The sequence below is a fragment of the Zalophus californianus genome, chromosome 1, assembly GCF_009762305.2.
Source record: "Zalophus californianus isolate mZalCal1 chromosome 1, mZalCal1.pri.v2, whole genome shotgun sequence".
NCBI lineage: Eukaryota > Metazoa > Chordata > Mammalia > Carnivora > Otariidae > Zalophus > Zalophus californianus.
In genome coordinates this window covers 181,805,093-181,829,872 of record NC_045595.1, presented here as the reverse complement: position 1 = coordinate 181,829,872, position 24,780 = coordinate 181,805,093, and the positions used below count along the sequence as shown (strand labels likewise).

At 36.3% G+C, this 24,780-nt stretch overlaps 1 protein-coding gene across 1 annotated transcript in view; it reads right to left on the bottom strand.

Moving 5' to 3' along the window:
• Window positions 1-24,780, bottom strand: part of GBE1 (1,4-alpha-glucan branching enzyme 1) — a 286,744-nt gene that overhangs the window by 179,191 nt on the left and 82,773 nt on the right. Inside the window, exon 3 of the mRNA XM_027582988.2 lies at window positions 11,832-11,947. Within this exon, the coding sequence (XP_027438789.1) occupies window positions 11,832-11,947 (116 nt within the window). The remainder of the gene's footprint in view (window positions 1-11,831; window positions 11,948-24,780) is intronic.

Below are 24,780 nucleotides of genomic sequence, written 5' to 3'. Positions count from 1 at the left end.
ATCCAAATATTTTGACCTCTGGCACATCCCATAGTAAATCCATTTTGTAGCCTCCTAACTAACTGGTTCTGAACTATAAGGAAAAAGATTTAGGCCCCATTTATTTACTCATAGGTGATCTAAAGAAATATTAAAACAAACTTGGGTCTTTTTGGAAGTAATTTCAAGCCCTTATTCACAGATTTGCATATATTTAATTTATATTCTTAACTTTCAAAAAACTTACAACTTAAAAAATATAGACTGTCATATTTAAAAATAAAATGAGAGAAAAATCAACAGTTACAATGAAAATAGTCAGAAGGCAAGAAGGGCTGCAGGGCAAGGAGGCGAGATAATGGTGTAGGGCTCTGCAGTTGGATGGTTATTGCAACTGTACATTTCACTTAATTTTAAGTTTTCTGACAGACAAGAGAAAAGGGGGAATAATAGTGAGATAAAAATAAACATTTCAAATCTTCCGGAGAAAGGCAAACTTTTTTCTAGTATTGAGCTCTCTAAACAGTAACTCGCAATTATTAACACAGAAGATGCTAAAGACTCATTAAAACTAGCTGGGATTTCCAGATTCTAATATCTGTTCATTTGTTTTTAACCCTGATATCAATAGGATTTCCAAAAATAACAATTCTATAGGTCAAAGATGCCTAAATTCAAAGAATATAATTTAAAGTTACTGACATACAACTTTATAAATTTCTTTCACTTTCTGTATAATGTGCATATGCAAAAATATTTCCAACAGTGGCAAATGGGCTTACCTGATGGTATCTATCCATTTCATCCATGACGTCAATAACATTTATTGAGTAGCTTCTATCTAGGTCCCAGGGACACAAGGATGACCAAGACATTGACCCTGTCCTCAAAAAGTTTACAGTCTAAAACTACATATCATCACAGTGAATGAGGAGGGAACAGGCTCCAGCAAGGTTTGTGGCAGAAGGGGTAGTTGGTAAGTGGAAAGTAGAGTTTGACATTACGGGAAACTTCACCAAAAATAAATAGCACCTAAACTCTACATCAAAAACTAGGAATTTGTTAGCAGCAGGGGAAGCCATTCCATGTAGAAGGGATGCTGCCTTTGCATTTGCTGAGACACGGTAAGAATGGCATCTGAGCAAACTGCAAGTACTTCAGTGTGGACTGTACCTCATTGTTACGGACTGAATGTTTGTGTCTCCCTCGCCCCAAATTCATACGTTGAAATTCTACCTCCCCCCAACAATGTGATGGTATTAGAAGGCAGAGAGTATAGCAGGTAACGAGGATTAGATGAGGTCAAGAGGGTAGAGCTCTCATGAATGGGATTAGTGTCTTTATAAGAGTCTAAGAGCTTGCTTCCTCTCTCTGCTCTTCACCATATGAGAAGCTGTCAATGAGAAGCTGACAGTCTGTAACCCAAAAGAGAGCCCTCACCAGAATTCTACTATGCTGGCATCCTAGTCTCTGACTTCTAGCCTCTAGAACTTTAATAAATTTCTGTTCTCTGTAAGGCACCCCATCTACAATACTTTGTTATAGCAGCTCAAATGGACTGAGGCAAGGATAAAGACAAAGTTGGAGAGGAATCCAGAGGCCAGGGCATGGAGGGCTTTGTATGTCAAACTAAGAGTACAGAATTTAAACTAAGGCCAGTGTTGTTCAGTTCTTTCAAAATAGAAAAATTATTTAAACATAATCATACATGGGAGCCCAGTATAAAACAGGGAAAGGATCTCCTTATTTCAAGTGAGTGCTGGGGAATCTGAAAACTCACCAGGTCAGCTTCTTGATACACAGTGTGAAAACCCTAGCTATAACCAAATCAGGGGTTGGGAGAGTTCATCACAAAGGGTTTAAAGCAGAAGCATAACATGAGCAGATTTCAAATCTTAGAATGATGACTGTGGGGCTCTAATATGAAAATAGACTGGGACATTTCTGGAGTAGAATTTAGCGAATGATCACTTACATATAACACTCAGTGCTCAACACAAGTGCCTTTCTTAATCCCCATCACCCATTTAGCCCAACCTGCCACCCCCCTCCCCTCCAGAAACCCTGTTTGTTCTCTATAATTGTAAGAGTCTGTTATGGTTTGCTTCCCTCTCTTTTTTTCTTCCCCTTCCCCTATGTTCATCTAAACAACTTTGAATCTAGATATCCATAATACATAAACTTTAATCCTGGACAAAATGTAAAATACATAAGATCTCAAGCCATTGCCGAAAGAATTTCTATAGTAATGTGCCTAGGAAAGGAAAGTGTTAACAAGTTACAAAAACAATGATTTATGACAAGTTTGAGTTGGCAGGTGATACACAGCAAAAGGATATATTTTTTCCAATATCATGACTAGAAATGATCCCTCAGAAACTGCAGAAGATTGAGACCCTATCACAGGCCTTGACACAGTAAAACTCATTTATGAATTTATATGAAATACTGATATAAATATATGGTTCAAATGATTTGTAAATGAGATTTACATTGCTTCATTCACAGGTCTTAAGTTTGAAAGTACCATCATCCAGTTATTTGTACTATTTTTATTTTATTAAGATATTAAGAGTAGGAGAGGATAAAAACCAACGAATGGGAAGTGAGAATATGGAAAGAGCACATGTACATGATAGTAGGTTCTTCTTTCCAGGACTCTCTACCATACAAGAGAAGAACATTCAGGATCCATTAACAGTAGCTAACTTTTGTTAACTGAAAATGAGACTACTTTTATATGCTTTGGAAGAGAGAGTATGAATATCTGTGAGGAAAATAATGAGATCACTAAGGGTCAAAGTCCTGGGGGAATAAAAGAAGAAAACACAGATTAAAGAATAAGTTGGTCATTATAAAAATTATTGATGTTTTAAGAAATGATGGATTTTTTAAAAAGCAGAATTATAGAAAAAAAGCAAAAAAAACTTTAGCAATTATGTTGTCCTGCACATTTTCAGAGTAAAATTTCCTCAAAGAGATTCACTATTTTTTTTTAGTCTCCCTATACATGATATCCTCATAAGTCAAACTGGCCACTGTCTCCTATATAGAATTATTAATTCCTGTTCAATCTTGCTTGACTTTATATTCCTTTATTCTCTAATTGACCCCTGACAACCTATTCATTAATCTACATCTATTAACTCCCACAAGACGAAGCCTAAAATGCATCTCTTCCCATAATCATTCCCTGACTAGTAAACCTGTGACCTTTATTCTTCTCCATCTGTCCACTTCCCCAAGAATCTGTCTCTAATCCCTTGTTCTTTCTCCTCATCATCTTCTCTCTTGGGTTCCTTCTTGGCCCCATCAATATGTAGCCAAAATTAAAGAGAACTAAATCACTAACAAATAAAAAAAAGGGAAACAACCACATATTCCATTTACTTATTCCTCTTTTTCCTGTCACAACCTTCTCAAAAATATGAGCTTCTTCCTCTACTTCCTTCCCAGCCAGAGAATGCTCAAGCAATGCATTTGTTTATGGGGAGTTTTCTCCAAATGGACAATAAATTCAAAAGCGCAGGCATTTTATCATTTATTTCTTCACCTACATCTGGGAAGACAGTATAATACGTCAAATGCAGAAAATATAAAATTAAATATACGTTAACTTAACTATTAAGAGAGAAAAAAAGCAAAATTTGATAAAGAAATTAATGTGGAGCAAAATCAAAGTAGAAAAAAACCACTCCCACTTTCTACCTCACCCACCCTCTCTAGGCAGACAGAGTTAACTCTTTAGACTGGCAAATAGACTCCTTTGGAAATGTACATATTTATTTTGTGTTTTCTATCAACATTTTAGAGAACTTCAGAAAAAAAGAAAAGAAAAGAAAAATGAATCAATTAGCAAGCCTTTATTCTCATCTACAGAGGAAGACCATTTCCTGGTATGCTATTTAGGTTTATTAACATTCATATTGTATTTTGCAAACACAAAGAATTACAATCTCTGTGGTAAGGGAAGGAGCATCTAATTCTAACTATGCATTCTCTCACAAATTAGATGTTTCAGGGTCTTAAAGGTTGATTAAGTTGAACCAGGTAACAAATGAAGTGAGTAGAGGATTTTCTGTGGGTTATAAAGAAGAAAATCTTTATCACATATAATAATATATAAAGATATCACAAGCAAATAATCAGTTTGGCCAAAATCTTATAATCATGGCATACAATGAGAACATAACGACCTAACTAAGGCCCCAGAAAATTTAAAATATTCTTCTATCCAGTAGATGTACTTTTTTCTTCTTCCATTTAAAGAAGGGTGGTTAGAAGTACGAATTAAAAATGACAAGCCTAACAAATGTCTGTTGAAATAACAGCAAAGCAATACAAACAGTATTAACAGAAAAGAAGTCAGTAAGAGACCAGAAATTTCAACAAATGTTTGAAAGACAGAAAGTAGCTGAAGTGAGAAGGAACTAAGGCAAAAATTAAAACTGGATATTGCAGAGGAAGAACCTAAAGAGAGCTGGTCAATTTGCTTCACAGCACCGCGAGGAGACTCGACATCTGCAGGCTCCTAACACTATGGAAGAAGGAAGTTAAACAAGGGGACTGTGTTAAACAAGGGGTATTCCACAAGGGGACTGTGGGCTCTGGAGCACACCTTCTCCCTAGCCTATACAGATAAATGTATATCCCTCCAGAACACCACCTCTTACCCCTCAAACAGGAGATTAGAGGTTGATGCTCTAAAAAACAATGAACTAGGAAGGCACCAGAGACAATGAGTACAGTAGATGACAGAGGTGACTCACATGATTGAAAGTAGGGGGATTAAGTGGCTTAGTGTCAGCTTTCATGGTGGAACCATCCTCCACTTCCCTTGTCCTTATCCATGAATGCCAGTAGCCAGGTATAAAGTCCTCTGGTCCACACCCCTTCCACCTACCCCTGTAGGGGATAGGAAGATTCATTTGGAAAGATCTCAAAGAAAAACTTTCACTTATTGCTACCAATTTAAAAGCTGGCTCACTTTCTGACTACCCAAGAGTGAACCTCACCAGGAAGAAGGCCCTGTGTATGTGCAGAGAATTTTCAAATGCTTTTTCCTACCTCATTCTAAAATATGACCATATAGCCATGGATCACAAGGCATTTGAAAACAGCATGCAGAATGAAAGACAGAGACTAAAAGAAACACAAAATAAAATCTGAAAAAAAGAAAATGAGAGTAGGGGGTCAGGAGTAAGAAGCAAATTTGGGGAAAGAAAATAAAAGAAAACATCTACAATAATTTTCAAAAAGATAAAAGTATTTGTGGGCATTTAACAATGACAGTACGTATGCAAAAGGAGAAAACAAAAGTATGTTATTAGAAATGTTAAAAAAAAAGGGGGGTGCTGGGTGACTCAGTGGTTAAGCGTCTGCCTTTGGCTCAGGTCATGATCCCAGGGTCCTTGGATCAAGCCCCACGTTGGGCTCTCTGCTCAGCAGGGAGCCTGCTTCTCCCTCTCCCTCTGCCTGCCACCCCCCCCGCTTATGGTCTCTCTCTCTCTCTCTGTCAAATAAATAAATAAAGTCTTAAATGTTAAAAAAATGTGATTATTAAAATAAAAGTAGTTGGAAAATAAAGTTATTTCTTAAAGCAGAACAGAAAGTCAAAATGATGGGCAACTTGAGAGAAAAAGAGAAGAAAACTTAAAGGATTCAATATCTAGAGATTATAAATTCCTGAAACATTGAACAAAGAATATGGGGACAAGAAAATTGGCAAAGAAATAATACAAGAAAGGGCGCCTGGGTGGCTCACTTGGTTAAGCGGCTGCCTTCGGCTCAGGTCATGATCCTGGAGTCCCGGAATCGAGTCCCGCATCGGGCTCCCTGCTCAGCAGGGAGTCTGCTTCTCCCTCTGACTCTCCCCCCTTTCATGTGCTCTCTCTCTCTCTCTCTCTCTCTCTCTCATTCTCGCTCTCTCAAATAAATAAATAAAATCTTTAAAAAAAAAAAAAGAAATAATACAAGAAAATATTCCATAAACGAAGGATAAAGTGCTTATGAGATTTACCTTCTTCTTCTTCTCCCCCGTCCCTCAAGAGTTTTAGGAGCTATATGCCAACAACTGGGACAAAGACCAAATACAAATGTTTCACTGTATCAGAGAAATAATTCACATAACAAGACATTCACCCTTTCAAAGTATTCCATGGTTTTTAGTATGGTTCGCAAGGTTGCATGGTATGCAAACATCACCATGATCTAATTTCAGAACATTTCCATCACATTAAAAGGAAACCCTATACTCATTAGCAGTCATTCCCCATCCCCTCCCAGCTCTTGGCAACCACTAATCTACTTTCTGTCTCTAAGGATTTGCCTATTCTGGATGTTCATAAAAATAAAACCATACAAAATTTGGCTTTTATGACTGGCTTCTTTCACTGAGCACAGTGTTTTCAAGGTTCATCCATAATGTATCATGTATCAGTACTTCACATGTTTATATGGCTAAATAATATTCCATTGTATGGGTTTCCCACATTTTGTCTGTAGATAAGTTGATGGACATTTGGGCTGTTTCCACTTTTTGGCTATTATGAATCATGCTGCTATGAAGATGCAAGTACAAATGAGACTTACCTTCTTAAGCAAATATTCAGATATGAATTTTTCAACATGCCATATCCCTGCCCCCAAACTACTCAATGGCATCCTTCTGCCTCGCAATCTCATTCCAGATCTCAATTAGTATGTTTCACTTTACTTAACAAATCTGATATTTTACCCCCTAAAATCCAAACTCTTTCTACAAATTACCTATCTCCTTTCTATTCTCAGGGAAGGTCGCTTCCATGCTCTTCTTTCTCAGCTCCCTGAAAATTGGGGATAATGCTTTCCACACAAAAAAAGTAAAGACAAATATGGTATAAAATGAGTCACTAAATCTGTGACTCCAGTTTTATTTCCTCTCTAACACTTTTTTCCCTTTTCTCTGTGAACCCTGAGCCTACAGGACATTGTAATGTAATGGTTAAGAGCGTGGACTTAGCTGTCAGACAAGCCTGCATTCAAGTCCACAGATGAGCGTACTCCTGTAGGAAATAAAAAATATAATAACAATACCTTCTCTCATAGCATTACCATCAGGATAAAATTCAATATGAATGTAACAGAATCCTTGTTTTTTTTTTTTTCATTGTGTGTTATCTAAGAAAATTGCAAATGTAGGTATTGGGTTCTGTGTCCCTTTTCCACCTATCGATTGTATAACATCTCAATATAATTAGAAAAGCAATGTGGTCTGGTCTGAACTGTGCTCCCCTCCAAACTCATATGTTGGAGTCCTATCCCCCACTATGACATATTGAAAGATGGAGCATTTGGGAGATAATTAGGTTTAAATGAGGTCATGGCATGGGGTCCTGATGGTGGGATTAAAGCCATGTGAGGACACAGCAAGAAGGGAGTCATATGCAAGCCAGGAAAAGAGCTTTCACCAGGACCCAACTATGCTTACTGGTCTTGAACTTCCTGCCTCCAGAACTGTGAGAAAATAAATGTCTGTTGTTTAAGCCACCCACTGTATAGAATTTTGTTATAACATCCTGTGATGACTGACACATGAATCCCCTGAAACTATTAAAGGCCTAGTATCAAGAAACCTCTGTTCTAGTCCATTTTGTTACTGATTGGCAAAGAAAAGTTAAAATACACAAACATCCTAAACACTAAAAAGACAATTCTCATTGTCCTTGGCAGTCATTTGGGTATTAATTAGAATGAGAAAAGAAAAGAAAATGGGAATCAGAAGAAAAGAAAAAGAATTCTTCACAGTTTGCCTACAACAGTTTACTTTTCCTGATCTCTTATTTTTCCTGACCTGAGGTCTTTACTGACCTCCTGAGCTACATTTTACGAAGTTAGGACAGATTTACTTCTTATCCACCTCTCTGCCCCAGGATGCTGACCCATGTGGACCATATTCCCCAGGACACTGGCTTCTCTTTGGGTTTGGCCCATGTGCAGCCCCAATAAGAGGTCAGAGAGAAGGAGAAGAGTGAGAGATTAGAGTATTTGTTTCCTTATTCCCCTGGCTCCTTCCCTGCAAGGGTGCCATAAATTAACTCTGTCTCTCACAAAGCTCAGTGATTCCTTCAAGATGGCCAACTCTTTCTCCCTCTGAGTTCTATAATTGAGCCCTTGTTCCCAGTGGTCGAGGCAAGGTAAAAATTTGGGTGCTACTAGGCCCCCTCACCCCACCCTGTGGATCCCCTCTGCATGCTCAACTTTGAAAACAGCCTTTTGGAAAAACAAACGAATAAACAAACAAAAAACATTGTTCAAACTGCCCTATTTCTGTGTGTATCTGTGTGTCTGTGTGTGTGTGTGTGTGTGTGTGTGTGCATGCATGTGCGCCATTTGCTTCCTGTTGGGACATCAATCAGTACACACGTTTTTATTCATGTAGTACTCTCAGGTTAAAATATTCCTCTTCCCTCTCTCTGGTCACCTTCTAAACATGTTACCAAATGTGCTTGAATGTTGTTGCCACTCTGTTATTTCCTGTTACCATGACAGAATAAACTGTCCACTAATATTTTGTTCTAATAGCACCTTATTTTAAAAGCACACAGAGCCCACATATATATTACACTTCAGTACAAGCATCACAGATCAAGGACAGCACCTGACATACAGCACTCAATAATTATGTTAAATTTCTATGAAACAACTTGAGAAGTTTTTTTTTTTAAAAAAAACTTAACAGTGCTATTAAAGATGTATATTTTAAAATAGTGGCAACAACAAAAAATACCTTCTGATACATTAATTTGGCTAAGCATCCAGGAAGAAAAAGTATTAAAGACATGACTAACATATGTCTCATTTTCCTTCAGGAATGTAGTCTTCTTTCTTTATATCTCTATAGTCTTGAATGTTTAATTCACCTTACTATATTTTTTTAAAATATTTCCTATTTGGTAAACTCACATAGAAAGGAGACATTTACATGACCACATAAGCAGTTAGGTATTTTCTTCCAAAGTATTCAATTGAAAAATGCTTTACAGAGAAAACAAAGCTATTATCTCAATGGTAGGTAACATTTCTATTTTTGTTAGCAGTTACCAGATTATTCATAAGAGAAACATCCTCAAGTGAGTTATAAAGGTCAATCCCTTGTGAACTGAAATAAATTTTCAAGTTCAATTTAAAACAAGATTTTTAATTACCAAGATAGACTATCTAGGGATAACTTCAAATTGAAAGGCCAAAAATCTCAAGTTAGTTTATTTTTTTATAGAGAATTTAACCCCTCCCTCAAAGAAAATCTGATACATCATTTCCCATAAATGAAAAACTAATTATATCACCATATTAACAGCATCTAAATGTTTCCTCAACATTTGAAACATCTAAATACTATGAGTAATATTTTGGGCCTAAATTTCTAGTTAATTATCCTCATGGAAATTTTTAGAGAATAATAATGAAGAATGATTACACAACAGTTTACTTGATACTTGCTGAACATTTATTTTATGTTAGACATAGATTTTCAAAGCCAAGTGAAAGGTAAAAGCTACTTTTTTTTATCACAGAATCATTTCATCTCATCTAAGTCAAATAAATTTTTAAAAGAAAGCATAGTACAGTACATAACCTAGTGTACAAAGCATCTTAATCTGTTTGGGCTGCTATAGCAAAATCCTATGGACTGGGTGGCTTATACCCAACAGAAATCTAATTCTCGCAGTTCTGGAATTTGGAAGTTTGAGATCAGGGTACCAACCTGGTCAGATGAGGGCCCTCTTCAGGGCTGCAGATTTCTTGCATCTTCACATGATGGAAGGACTAGGGATCTCTCTGAAGTCCCTTTTATAAAGGCACTAATCCTATTCAGAGGGCTACACCTTCCTGACTTAAGCACCTCCAAACCCCCTCCTACTAGCACTATTACATCAAGCATTAGGATTTTAACACATGTTTTTGGGGACGATACAAATATTCAGACCATAGCAGAAAGTATAAAGGATTTGGAGTTGGATGGGAGAAGCAAATGTTTACCATTATCTCCTGTATATATCAATAATCATTCATTGCTGGTAATCAATTACTTTTCCCCATGTATAAAAAAACCTGTCAAGGTTAATTCAGGCACCATTTAACACAAGAAGTTGGTAAGGTGTCAGAGTTCATAAATTTTTCTAACTTAAGATGGCAAAGAAATTTAAAAAGGCAAAAAAGATTTAAAAAATTAGTAAGTTCACTTCTTAAAAACAAAAAAACCAAACAGAACAAATGGCTATAGGACCTAAAGTGACATCGAAAGCAGTACAAGAAGAGTCGCCCTGCCTCACAGTTTCCTAAAACCAGGCCACATACTAGAGAAGAACCAAGCTCTTTGACTTATTCTTTCAAAACTGGGCCTAAAAATGGCCTTAATATTTAATAAATATTTCTTGAGTGCCTACTCTGTGCCAAGCATTGCTCTAAGAATTGAGAACAGACAATATTAGGAAACAAAACAGCATAGGCCGCTGCTCTTGTGGAGTTTATACTGACTTGGAAAGGGATTATTTATATTAAATGTAAATCCCTCTTATTGTACACTTGTAGCTACTTTTTCTCCTTTTCACTATAGATTAAGAGGAATGTTGGCTGCCATCCCATGTCAAAATGTCTCTTTATTCCAGACAATATGCTCTTCTGGTAACTATATTATGTGTGGCAATATTTCAGTCATTCTCTGACATATGTAAAATTTCATTATTTGTTTAAAAAAAAAGCTGCAAAACAATCATACAAATACAATACATTTTGATTTTACTTTAAGTAACTGAGTTAATAATGTTAAGTAACAAATACCAATAAAAATAATAATTCAGTCACAGGATCTATCATGATAAATGCTTTGAATACAATCATATGTCCAAAGAAGGGAAAGAAACAAGGGGACGTGGAAATATTATATAATTTTATGAGCACTGGATAAAATCAAGTAAACGTTAAAGGATTTAGATAACCTTTTATATAATCAAATGCCTGAAATCTGTAATCCAGGCTTTCAAAACCCATCTTTCAAACCTCCCCTGAGGAGACAAGAGATGCTAGCTATATGGGCTCTGAAACCCTGAATACAGAAACATAATGGTTAGCCAAAGCAGAGGGTATGTGAAGGACGCTCAGCCTGCCTCTGACAGGCAGGCCCCTAGGTAATCCAAGCAGGCTTAATTTAACATTAAGACAAATCCTAATGTTAAAGACCAGAAAGAAGAATAACCAGGAAAATCATGTCCCCAAAATGCATGGTTCTCCAACACACAGTATTGCCTCCCCCATTCATGTAGCTCATCACAAAATCAATTTTTTTTAAGATCTTATTTATTTGAGAGAGAGCACAAGCAGGGGTAGCGGGGAGTGGGAGAGGGAGAGCCCCAGCCAGACATGGGGCTCAGTCCCAGGACCTTGAGATCACAACCTGAGCTGAAGGCAGATGCTTAACCGACTGAGCCACTCAGGCGCCCCCACAAAATCAATTTTATCAAGACTCTATAGGTAAAAATTCTCTCCACATTTGCTGATTTGAAGACTGGTTTCATTTTTCTATTAAACTTTTTTTTTTTTTCAAGCTAGACTTCTGCAATTACTCAATCCCTCCTTACATAAAGTTTCCAAAGTTGATAATAATACAGTTAATAAGTTCAGTACCTTACCAAACAGTCCCAATATAACACAATTTTTTGATGATGTCTCTTCAATTTTCCTCTATTTAAACATTTAGACTATTTCTCCCATAATTATCATGCATCAGTTTACATTCTAATATTTTAAATCAAACTTTGTATATGAAACAAAAAGAAAATAAGTTCATATAAAAACAGGAGGGTAGAAAGTACCTTTAATTTGGATCCATGAGGTACAAGTAGAGATTTATTCCTCTTTGGTGGGATATAAAGCTCCCACTTTCCATAATCCAGTTTTTTATATGGGTATGAAAATGGATTCCAATCATCTAAAAAAAATAAAGAAGATCAGTCAACAATTTGCATGGTATGATTAACATTTAATGAATTTCAAGCAAAGCATAATATGCTGCCTACTTGTACAGAATCAAATTGCTTAAAAAATGTTAAGTTTTCTAGGGTGTTAAGCAAAATACTCTACCAGCCATTTAGAAAAAAGCAGGTTATTTTAAATTTATTTTTAAGAAATGTATTTGAAAATTTACCTTTTGCATCTCAAAATTAAAAATTACAATATTTCCAATTGTCCTTCCAAATTCTAATATGTCAATCAATAAAAAGAATATAAAAGAAAATGATGGGTCCTTTTGTAGGAAACACCATCAAAAATGGGAGTTAATATGAAAAAACAGAAGTGCATTCTTGGTAATTAGACAAGATACATCTCATGGCAGAAAAAAATGATAAAAATAATTAAAATCATATTACATTTCTCCAAATCTACAAGTGAACGACAGAACTGAGTTAAAAACCTAAAGAAATGCCACAAGCAAGAAAGGTGGAAGGTCATATACTATAGGGAGCAAAGGAAAGGTAGATCACAGATCTTGGAAGCAAGACAAAATGAAGAACAACAGACCTCTGCACACATGAAAACAAAATCAGTAAGTAAAGGACATACTGTTTAATAAGCAGTGCTGTGACAATTGGCTATCCTTATGGAAAAAAGAAAGAAAGAAATAGATCTCTACCTAATACTATGCCCAAGAATCATCTGAGCACAGATTGATGCTTAAATATGACAGGCAAAACTGCAAAATGTTTACAAGAAAATACAGGAAAATATGTTTATAATCTCAGGTATAAAAAGTATATTTTTAAACAACGTACAAAAATAAAAATTAGGAACAAGCCTGATAAATTTGACCGGTAAAATTATAAATTTATCTTCACAGATAGATGGATGGAGAGACAAACAGAATGAAAAGACAAACTACCAATTGGGAGAATACATTTATAAAGAATATACCAAGAAAGAACATCTAAAATATAAGAAAAATGTCCATAATTCAATGAGAAAAAGAAAACAAACCAATAGAAAAATGACAAAGACATTCAGTGGAGGACACATGAATGGCCAAAGAGCATGTAATAATGCTCAAGCTCACTTGGAATTAGGGAAACACAAATTAAAAGAACAGTGAGACTCCATTTACCACCTGCTGGATTAGCGAAATTTAAGAGCCTGAATATATCAGGTAGTCAGCAAGGATATAAAATAACACTGCAACTGAGAGTATAAATTGGTAAAACAATTTGCATTGTATAGCAAAGTTGAAGATACATTCACTCGAAAGCCCAACAATCCTCCCCCTAGGTAATAGCCTGGAGAAATTCTGACAAATGTGCACAAGATAGCATTTGCAAATGCTCAAAGAAGAACTGTTTGCAATAGCAAAAAATGGAAGCCATCAAAATGTAAATCAGACACAAAATGAGTAAATAGGTTCTGGTATAATTAAACAATGGAATGCTATACAATAACATAAACTAAAGAGCAAATACATATGTGCAAATAGCTAAAGCATGAAAGTTAATTTTAAAAGGGTATGGAAGAATACCATTTATACGAAGTTCAAAAATATGCAAAAGAGTATTACATAACACTTATGGATACATATACATATAGTAAAAATATCAAAAGAAAAATGAGAATGTTAAACATCAAATTCTATGGGTGATTTCCACTGGATAAAGGAAAATGAACACAGGAAGCTTCAGTAGTATCTGTAATATTTTGTATCTTAAGGTAGGTGGTATATATAGAGATGCTTATTACATTATTTCCTATTGTTTTTACGTAAAATATTTCATAGTTCTAAAAATAATTAAGCAGCACTGTGATGCCATGCACCGTAGTGCTATGACATTAGATCCTCAGCAGACAAGGTAATAAAAGCATGAGGAGGCTTGTTTTATGCCATGATTTCCTTCTTTCCATACCAACTCTTTTTACCCCATCAGTTCTAAGGATCTTTATGCTCAGACATTCTGAATGCTGAGGACAGAGTCAGTGTAAGAACCAATATTTAAATAAAGATCCTTCTAAACATTTCCCTACTCATCATGTCCTCATCATGAAGACAATCTGAAAATGTCTAAAGGTGGTTTATATTAAAAAACAACTCAACAGGCTCTGTGTTCTTATATGCTCCTGCTCCTAAAATCTCAAATATATCTTACCTACATACAGTGTGACATTCCTTTACCCAAGCAAAGAATTGAGCGCACAATTAGAAAAAAAAAAAAAAAAAGCTTGAAATACGAATATCTAGGTACTGTAACACTTCATACATTTATTGAATTTCTTTTTAAGCTAATCACTTAAGACAATTAATAAACTTAAGACAAGTAGCAGATCTTTTCCTGGTTAGTTAGATCTGAAAATAAAGGGTACAGTTCATTAGTTCATTCATTCATTCATTAAATATGAACTGAATGCTTAATATAGGCTCTGCTCAATGCCAAACTCAAAATTAATGTTCAGAATAACAGTCATATTTCCTCAAGAGAAGGTTAAATTGAGTAACAGTACACCAAAATGAATAAATTTATAATACAGATTCACTAAAAACTCAACTGTAAATAAGATTTTGTTACTTTGAAAGTGAATCTTCAACTATATGGGTAATTTACATATGCAGATTTATGTAAAAGCTGTTTTCAGTAATGTAAAAATGAATGTGCTTTTGAATATTACTGATTGAATATCAGTTTAACTAGCTCTTCAACTTGCAGTCACTTGAGTTTTAAGGTCTATTTAAACAAGTATTAATATCTGTATAAAAAATACTTTTACTGAATCACATTTTCCTTTTATAAAATCTTGGGAGTTCTAAATCTCCTCAAGCACATGTTGATTATTTGTAATTCTACACTGTGAATTTTTTTTTTCTATCATCTTCAACACTTTCTTTTTATTAGAAGCCCTCCTACTCATGGAAACTCAGGTGTTTACTTTTACTGCAGTTACATTTTTCTTGCCAAACACCACCCTTGAAAGCAAAATTTAGAACATCTTCACATATGCACCCCCAAGAAAATCCATTCCACCAACTATCATAAGTGATGTAGAATATGTCTAAAGATTTCACATGAGAAAGGGAGAGGAAGGTTTACAAGGCATACATGAATGGAACAACTGAAGATTTTTGCATTTGGCAACTGTCACCCCACGCAAATTCCTCTTCAGCCACACTGCTACCAGTCTGTCAGCTCCTTGACTCTTCTTCCAATTACTGTTAGCCCTGAATTTTCCTCACTCAACTTCCTTTATTAAATAGTGTTGCTTTTTTCTATTGGAAACATGGACACCAATAAAAATTCCCACTTCCACAGTACAGCATGCAGATGTAAGATTGTTTCTCCCTAAAATGGGTTTTCCAAAATGGCTAATAAAATGAGATTTTCTCCAGGGGATAAATATATCTAAGGCCCAGAAACAGAATAATTAAAAAAAAAAAATGGATTTGGACCTGTTCTTATAAACTTTATATTAAACAGTTAAGAAAGAAGGAACCAGGGGCGCCTGGGTGGCTCAGTTGGCTAAGCGGCTGCCTTCAGCTCAGGTCATGATCCTGGAGTCCCAGGATCAAGTCCCGCATCGGGCTCCCTGCTCAGCAGGGAGTCTGCTTCTCCCTCTGACCCTCCCCCCTCTCATGCTCTCTCTCTCTCTCATTCTCTCTCTCAAATAAATAAAATCTTTAAAAAAGTAAAAAATTTAAAAAAAGAAAGAAGGAACCAAAATTAAGGTACATCTAGGTATAACTGCAGGAACCACTTGTGGAAGTACATAATTAAAAATAAACAAATATTAAACATCAAATGACCAGTATAAAAATTTTATTTTTTTTAAAGATTTATTTATTTGAGAGAGAGAATGAGAGAGAGTGAGAAAAAACAAGCAAAAGGGGAGGAGAAGAGGGAGAGGGAAAACCAAACACCCCACCGAGCAGGAAGCCTGACCTGGAGCTCAATCCCAGAATCTGGGATCACACCCTGAGCTGAAGGCAGAGACGCTTATCTGACTGAGCCACCCAGGCACCCCATAAATAAAACTGAGTATTTATAGAATTTGCTTCACAAAAATATGGAAGACAAAATATGAAGTTGAAAGACAAAATTTAGGGAAATTTTTGTCTTGTGAAATAAGTCACGAGACTTTATTCCTAAACGTAATGATTCTAAGCCATACTAGAGTAGATCTAAAGAGATACTTTTGGAACTAGATTATTCAAACATTTTTCATTTTAATCTTGTATGACTTTTATTCTGAGTACACAAGATAGCATTAACTTTATTTAAATACTTAATGAAAATAGTTAATATCCCTATGTAGGCCTCAGGATAGGACCAAAAATAGCCCATTACCACATGGGACAATTGTTTGCTTCTTTATCAAGCACAGAACTAACACTGAGAGTTCTGTAGTTCAATGGTTCTCAAACTTTAGCTCATACCAGAATCACCTGGGCTTATTGAAACAGATTACGGCACCCCACCCTCAGAGTTTTTGGTTCAATAGATCTCAAGTGTGGCCTAATAATTTGTATTTCTAACAAGTTCTCAGGAGATGTTGATGCCACTGGCCTAGAGAACACACTAGAAACAACTGCCTGGGTCAATAGGTATGTTCAGGTGTTCTCTACTCCTACCTTTTGAGGGATTTTCTAAATTAAATTAGATTTATGGACTACCAAATAATGCTCTAAATCAATAGATCAAGGAAATTCTGAAATAAGAAATATCTTTGATAATCCTTCAAGGTCAGTATTACTCACATGAAATTCAGGATTCAGAGTTTGGGAATGAATAGGGTTGTAAAGCCCAGAAGGATGATGAGTAAGATAAAGATTATAGAACAGATCTAACGTATAAGGGAATTGGAATGTATTAATGTAAGGGAACAAAAGTTGACAAATTTGAACATGAAAAGATAACATATATTAAGATCATTATTCAATGTAGTTATTAATGTCTATAGATAACATTTTCTAGAATATTCTCATAAAGAGATCGCTTGGTTAAAATATTTGGGCCACTGATCACTGACTGATCATGAATAAAAATTTGAAGTCTTTTATCTAGAAAAGTAATATTAAAGTTTTAAAATGTTAACATATTACCTCATTTTCCTTTCTATGCCTCATTTCTTACCATAATGTAGACATCTCCAGGTTCAAGGGTTAGGAACACCCAAAACAATGTGTTTAATTATTCAATTTTGGTCAAATTTTAAGATCATGTTTGCTCCCTGCATAAATTATTTTATTATAACATTTTCTAAGATATTTGATATTTATCAAGTTATGATGACCTGACATTTTTTTAATTTTTTATTGTTATGTTAACCACCATATATTATATCACTAGTTTTTGATGTAGTGTTCCATGATTCATTGTTTGTGCATAACACCCAGTGCTCCACGCAGAATGTGCCCTCTTTAATACCCATCACCAGGCTAACCCATCCCCCTACCCTCCTCCCCTGACCTGACACATTTTTAAAGCAAACATGTTAACAGGTATTTTATTAAGAGGCTAAACTATATCATCATATTTGATAATGCAAAAGATTCTATTTGTCCATAGACTCAAGACCAGCAGACAAAATTCAAATCGAGATATGGAAAAGAAACAATGTGTGACGCACAGTTTAATATGAACTGCAAACACACATTCAGCACAGGCCATCAAACATTAACTTAAGGTCACTGCATCAGGAGAACAGACTCTGTATTTATCTCAAACCCAACAACCTTTCTTTTTCTAATGTAATAATCCTCAAATAAATTTCTTAAATGTCAACTTCTTCAACTATTCCCAAACTCTTTAACTCACAGTAAAGTATTTCTCTTCATCAGCACTTAGCCACCTCATCTCCACTGAGTTCCTAAGTTTCATACAAAATTTCCTTATGTATGCCTGAAATCGTCCCAACTTACTATGTAGAGCCTCCCACCTTTGATGCGGATGCTAGTGTGCTGAAGACATGGTCCACACTTGGGCCAACCCCGCCACATAGACTTCACCCAGCAGTGACGCAGATGCCTGGTGAATGCAGCAGATAAGGCTAATAATATAAGGCCACTACTGGCCTGTATGGTACATTTTAGTCACCTTCCATCTGAATGGATGTCCCTTATGTTATAACAGTTGTTAAATATCTGGAGTATCACCTCTTCAAAGCAATTAAACACTCTTCTTCATTATACCGTGTTATTTGTTTCAAGCTTCATATCATGCAGCGTTTACCTAGACTTATGCAAAGTTAGCTTGACAAATGGAAGTTTTGGGGACTTCTCTCATACCAAGAAAGCATCTGCTCTGTTCCCAAGAAATCATAATGTTCAGAACTGAAATTCCTATGGCATTGCCCCTACCTAGGATTATGGGAGGAGCACACAGCCTTTGTAGGTGGAAGACAGTAGTCCTTTCTGACATATATCCCTGTGATGTTTTTGATCTCTTTCTTTTTTTCTCCTCCAGATAATTCTTTCCCCTAATTGGAGGCCTGAGACCCACCATTCTTCAACTTCTGCTGGCAGCTGGTACCCTGGGGATAATCTTATTGAGACCTCCAGCATTATTTCTTTGGGGATATTCTCTTAACACATTAGTTAAGTCTACCTGTGCTTTTCAAAAACAAAATCTAGAGTAAATCAGAATGCCTCTAACTTCAGAACCAACTGAATACTAATACCTCGTTATTATAAAGAACAACGTTCAGTCCTGTGAAATGTAGCTTTCTGGAAATTAGAGAACAAGTCAAATAATCTAGAGCTTCACTTATTGAAGTGTTTTTAAAGGCATGCATGGAAGAAAAGGGCTCCATAATCAAAACATGTATGGCAAATGTGACTTAAACAGGATTAACCATGTTTATTACAGGAATAGTATTTATATTATGATATTTTTTATGAAAGGAGATGATAAATGAATATATGTAGTTTCTTGTGATTTTACTTTATTTTTTTAAGATTTTATTTATTTATTCATGAGAGGCAGAGGGAGAAGTAGGCTCCCTGCTGAGCAGGGAGCCCGATGTGGGACTTGATCCCAGGACCCTGGGACCATGACCTGAGCAGAAGGCAGACGCTTAACCATCTGAGCCACCCAGGTGCCCCAGCACTCATAATTTTTTAATCTCCTAAATACCTTTTCATGTCCTAACCCTTTTTGGCACTTCCCTCAGACCAGTCTTCTATAATCAGTGACTTTCCAAGGATGTCAGAGCCAGAGATAAACTTCTTTTTTTTTTTAAGAATTTTTTTTTTATTATTTATTCATTTGAGACAGAGAGATACAGAGTGAGAGACAGCAAGCAGGAGTAGTGGGGAGAGGCAGAGGGAGAGGGAGAAACAGACTCCCTGCTCAGCAGGGAGCCAGGTGCAGAATGCGGGGCTTGATCCCTGGACCTAGAGATCATGACTGGAGCCGAAGGCAGATGCTTAACCATCTAAGCCACCCAGGCGCCCTCTTGTGATTTTAAGTAGCATGAAAATATAACCCCCCAAAATGAACAGAAATGATTATGTATATAGGGAGGAATAACATGGATTAGTAGTTGAGGATTGCATCTTGTTATATTTTGACTATAGAACAAGGTAAACAATTCATACAATTAGAAAGCTTATTGTCAGAAAGGGGAAAAATAAGAAAAAAAATCCCTTAAAATAGAAACTGAAATAAATGAACCTCTGTGATGGTATTTGGAGGTGGGGCCTTTGGAAGGTAACTAGGTCATGAGGATAGAGCCCTCATGAACAGGGTTAGTGCCCTTACAAAAGAGACCCCAGCTAGATCTCTGGTGCCTTCCACCAAGTGAGGACACAGAAAAAAGACTGTTGTCTATGAACCAAGAAGTGGATCCTCACCAGCCACGAAATCTGCCGGTGCCTTGGTCTTGGACTCCCCAGCATCCAGAACTATGGGAAATAAATTTCTGTTGTTTATAAGCTACCCAGTCCATAGTATTGTTTCTTGTTTTTTAAAGATTTTATTTATTTGACAGAGAGAGACAGCAAGAGCGGGAACACAAGCAGGGGGAGCGGGAGAGGGAGAAGCAGGCTTCCCGCGGAGCAGGGAGCCCGATGCGGGGCTCGATCCTAGGACCCTGGGACCATGACCTGAGTCGAAGGCAGACGCTTAACGACTGAGCCCCCCAGGCGCCCCAAGTCCATAGTATTGTTATAGCAGGCCAACAGACTGAAACAAAGTTTATCTTGACTTTTCCACATACCAAGAAATTTCCACAGTAAAAATTTAAAAACTAACCTGAAGTCTCTGTGTAAAATATTTGCCCAAATCTCTTTCCTTGTTATCAATTATAAAAAGTTATCAAATAAAAAGTATAAGATTTTAATTTATTTATGGTTCTAAATACAGATTAACAAACTACTTTCCAGATAGGTGGTTCCAGCTCATACTTCCACCAGCAGCATATGAGCATGCTCAACTACCCATATCCTCATCAACACTGGGAATTGTAATTTTAATAAAGCACGCCAGCCTCGCTCAACCAGGGATCACCAAGAAAATGAGGCCAGTGGGCCCAAAAGACCCACTGTATACAATAAACTAATTTCTCTTCAATACATCTAGAATGGTATTAATTATGGCTATACTTGGGAGAATTTAGAAAACAGACATTTAAATCATTTTCTGTGTTCTGTGGATCAGATGAGGAACCGACATGAGAAAAGTTGCCTCTCATTATTGTCCTAGCTCTAACAGATAGCTTTTTTTTTTAATATTTTATTTATTTATTTGGGAGAGAGAGTGAGTGAGCGAGCACAAGCAGGGAGGAGGGGCAGAGGGAGAAGCAGACTGCCTGCTGGGCAGGGAGCCCGATGCAGGACTCGATCCCAGGAGCCTGGGATCACAACCTGAGCTGAAGGCAGACACTTAACTGACTGAGCCACCCAGGCACCCAAAAGATAGCTTTTGATACAGTGTTTGCATTTCTTTTCAAAACAGACTATAATTATAACTTCCGATTATTCTCTTTTCTCCTATTGTTATTTGGGAAGAATTGGGCAGTGGGTCTGATATTTTTTTCAAACTTTTTCATTTATTTCTAGTTCTATTGAAATGAAATTAAAAATGTGATGGACTTTACGGACTAATTTGGTGGTAATCAATCCAGTTATTTATTTACCAATCTATTTATTTTTAACAGTACAAACCACTCAGTTATCTCAAAATAGATTTTATGGAAAAATCCAGCATGAAAACTACATAAAACATGTGAAAAGGTTGTGAAACATGTGAAAAACATGTGAAAAAGGTTGCTCTGCTTGAGTGTCCCTTTCCAGCTGGGCCCCCTCCTCACCATTTATTGTTCCATTCAGAGGCCACTACTCAAAACTCAGTTCTAAAAAGTCTTCGGATATATGATCTACCTTTGTAGATATCCATATCCTTGAAAATTACATAATTTGTTTTAAATTCTCCATTTATTTTTAGTTTACTTGATTCAGCACAAGTTAAGAGTATACTAAATTCTATCATGGCAATTGGGTCTGAAAACCTATCCAATTTCTAGCAGTTCTTGCCATCTATACTTAACCAAAAGTAAATGTTACTTGGGACCTAAGGATAACGGCATTTATCTTTGCTGTGACTTCTATTATTGATTTCTATGCCATTTTACCTGGGTTTGTTTTTGGTCTGGATTTGACCATCCTTTTATTTTATAATCTTTAAATGACAGTAAAACAGGGGGAAATTAATAAAACTAGGAAGTGGTACAATATTTGCTTAGAAAGAACACAGAAAAGACAAAATAGAAAAGGGAAAGAATGGCAGAAAAGTACTAATGCAATACAATCAATCATCAGAGGCAGCAATGTCATCCCATGGGCCAAGAATGGCCCTCAATTATGTCTCAATTATGTCTAACTAGTAAATGTTGAACTGTATTCCTCCATGTCAGCAAATATCTGAGGGAGTAGGGAGGCTCTCTTAGAGCCCACACTCCAGCTCCCTCTTATATGCTATATCACTATGGATCGCAACTTAACCCATTTATGACTTCCCTGGCTTCAGCACAGATTTGAGTTTAGAAACTCTTCTCTACACAACACAGTCTTTCAACTTAAGATATTCTACCTGAATTGGCCCTTGGGGTGGATGCATGACAGAGGTCTACAGTAATCAGGAAAGCAATTATAAAAGTCTCCTTTCTAACCCTATAGGCACTTACATAAAAGTATACCAATGAAAGTAAAATCTTTTCTAATATGTCGAGCAATGTGACAACTCAAGTGTCTGTGATCAAGTGATTTTTGATAAAGGTGACCAAGATCATTCAATGGGGAAAGAATAGTCTTTTTATTAAGATTTTATTTATTTATTTGAGAGAGAGAATGAGATAGAGAGAGAGCATGAGAAGGGGGAGGGTCAGAGGGAGAAGCAGACTCCCTGCTGAGCAGGAAGCCCGACGCGGGACTCGATCCCAGGACTCCAGGATCATGACCTGAGCCGAAGGCAGTCGCTTAACCAATTGAGCCACCCAGGCACCCTGCCAAAAATAGTCTTTTTAATAGATAGTACTAGGACAACTGCATCTCTACATACAATAGAATATATTTGGACCCCTACTTCAAAATATGCACAAAACTAACTCAAAATGAATCAAAGACTAAAATGTAGGGGTGCCTGGGTGGCTCAGTCAGTTGAGCCTCAACTTTTGATTTCGGCTCAGGTCATTATCTCAGGGTCATGGGATCAAGCCCCGTGTTGGGCTCTGCACTCAGCGCAGTCAGCTTGTCCCTCTCCCCCCTACACTTTCTCTCTCTCTCAAATAAATAAATAAACTCTTTTTTTAAAAAGACTTAAATGTAAGAGCTAAAACTATAAAGTTCATAGAAAAAAAAAACACAGGGGTAAATCCTCGCAATCCAATTCTTAAATATGGCACCATGAGTACCAGTAACAAAAGAAAAAATGATATATTGGACTTCCCCAAAATTAAAAATTTTCTGTGTCAATGGACACTTAAGAAAGTGAAAAGACAACTTACAGGATGGGAGAAAATATTTCCAAATCATATATCTGATAAGAGACTTAAGTCTAGAATATGCAAAGAACATTTACAACTTAATAATAAAAAGACAACCAAATTTTTAATTTTTTTAGATTTTTATTTATTTGACAGAGAGAGACAGTGAGAGAGGGAACACAAGCAGGGGGAGCAGGAGAGGGAGAAGCAGGCTCCTGGCCGAGCAGGGACCCCGATACGGGGCTCGATCCCAGGACCCCGGGATCATGACCTGAGCTGAAGGCAGACGCTTAACAACTAAGCCACCCAGGTGCCCCAACAACCAAATTTTTAAAATGAGCAAAGGATCTGAACAGATCTTTCTACAAGGAAGATGTAAAAATAGCCAATCAGCACATGAAAAGATGTTCAACCTCATTAGTCAGTAGGAAAATGCAAATCAAAACCACAATGAGCTATCACTTCATTCACAATGGGATGACAACAGTCAAAAAGATGGATAATTCATTGGTGACACTGTGGGTAAATTGGAAACTTCACTCACTGCTGGTGGAAATGTAAAACTGCACAGCCACCTTGGAAAACAGTCTGAAAGTTCCTCAAAAAGCTAAAGATATAGTCAAAGATATAGTTACTATTTGACTCAACAATTCCATTCCTAGTTATATACACAAGAGAAATAAAAACATATATCCATACAAAAACTTGCATATGAATGTTCATAGCATCATTACTCATGATAGTCAAAGGTAAACACATACTGGTGCATTAACTAATAAATGGATAAAGAAAATTTTGCATATTCATGTGGTAGATAGAATATTACTTGGCCATAAAAAGGAATGAAGTACTGATACATGCTACAACATGGAACCCTGAAAACATTATGCCAAGTGTATGACGCCAGTCACAAAAGACCACATATAATTACATTTATCTGAAATATCCAGGATAGACAAATTATATAAAGTATTTGGTTGCCTAGGACTAGGGGAGGGATGGGAGGATTGTGAGGTGATAGTTGGTACAGGGTTTCTTTCGGGGTGATGAAAATGTTCTAAAATTGATTGTGGCTATGGTTGCACAACACTTTTTAATATATTAAAAACCATGGAATTGTATGCTTTAAATAGTTAAGTTGTATAGTATGCGAATTCTATCTCAATAAAGCTGTTCAAAAAATAAAAAATATTTTAAAGGTCAGATAGCCTTTATCTGTTCACTTCTATTGAGCTTTCTGCCCTACACTAAAATCAGATTGTATCAGAGATAATTGTAAAGGGAAAGACCATGTAGGGAGACATATATAAGAATTTAATGCTGAGAAGATAGCTTGGTCAATAAGCAGAATAAAGAGTCAAGTTAGATAGCTGAAGACTTCTTTGAAGAGAAAATGATTAAATGTTTCAAGGTTCTGCAAAGGTAGAACAACTTGACCGCATTAGAAGATGGGGGGGAAACAGGCTTTTAAGCAAAGAAAAAAAAAAGCGTATCTTCTTCTGGAGCCCAGACTAACAATAGATTTATGGGTGATTACCAAGATAAACATACAAGCTGCCGCTGTTGTTAGAACTTATGTTGGACTCTGGAAGAGTCCTATAAAGAAAAGAAATCTATAAAACTATCACAAAACCCACTCTCTTAAAAAAAATGGTTTGAGCAGATGCTGTCTTGAATGATACAGGAATGGAGAGTTTTATTGTGATAGAAGAAGTAATAAAAGTCATTACATTAACAAAAAATAGGATGACTTGGTGACTCTGATGGCAACAACAGTAAGTATAGATTGTCCTCAGAGCTTGACATTCAATATCTAAT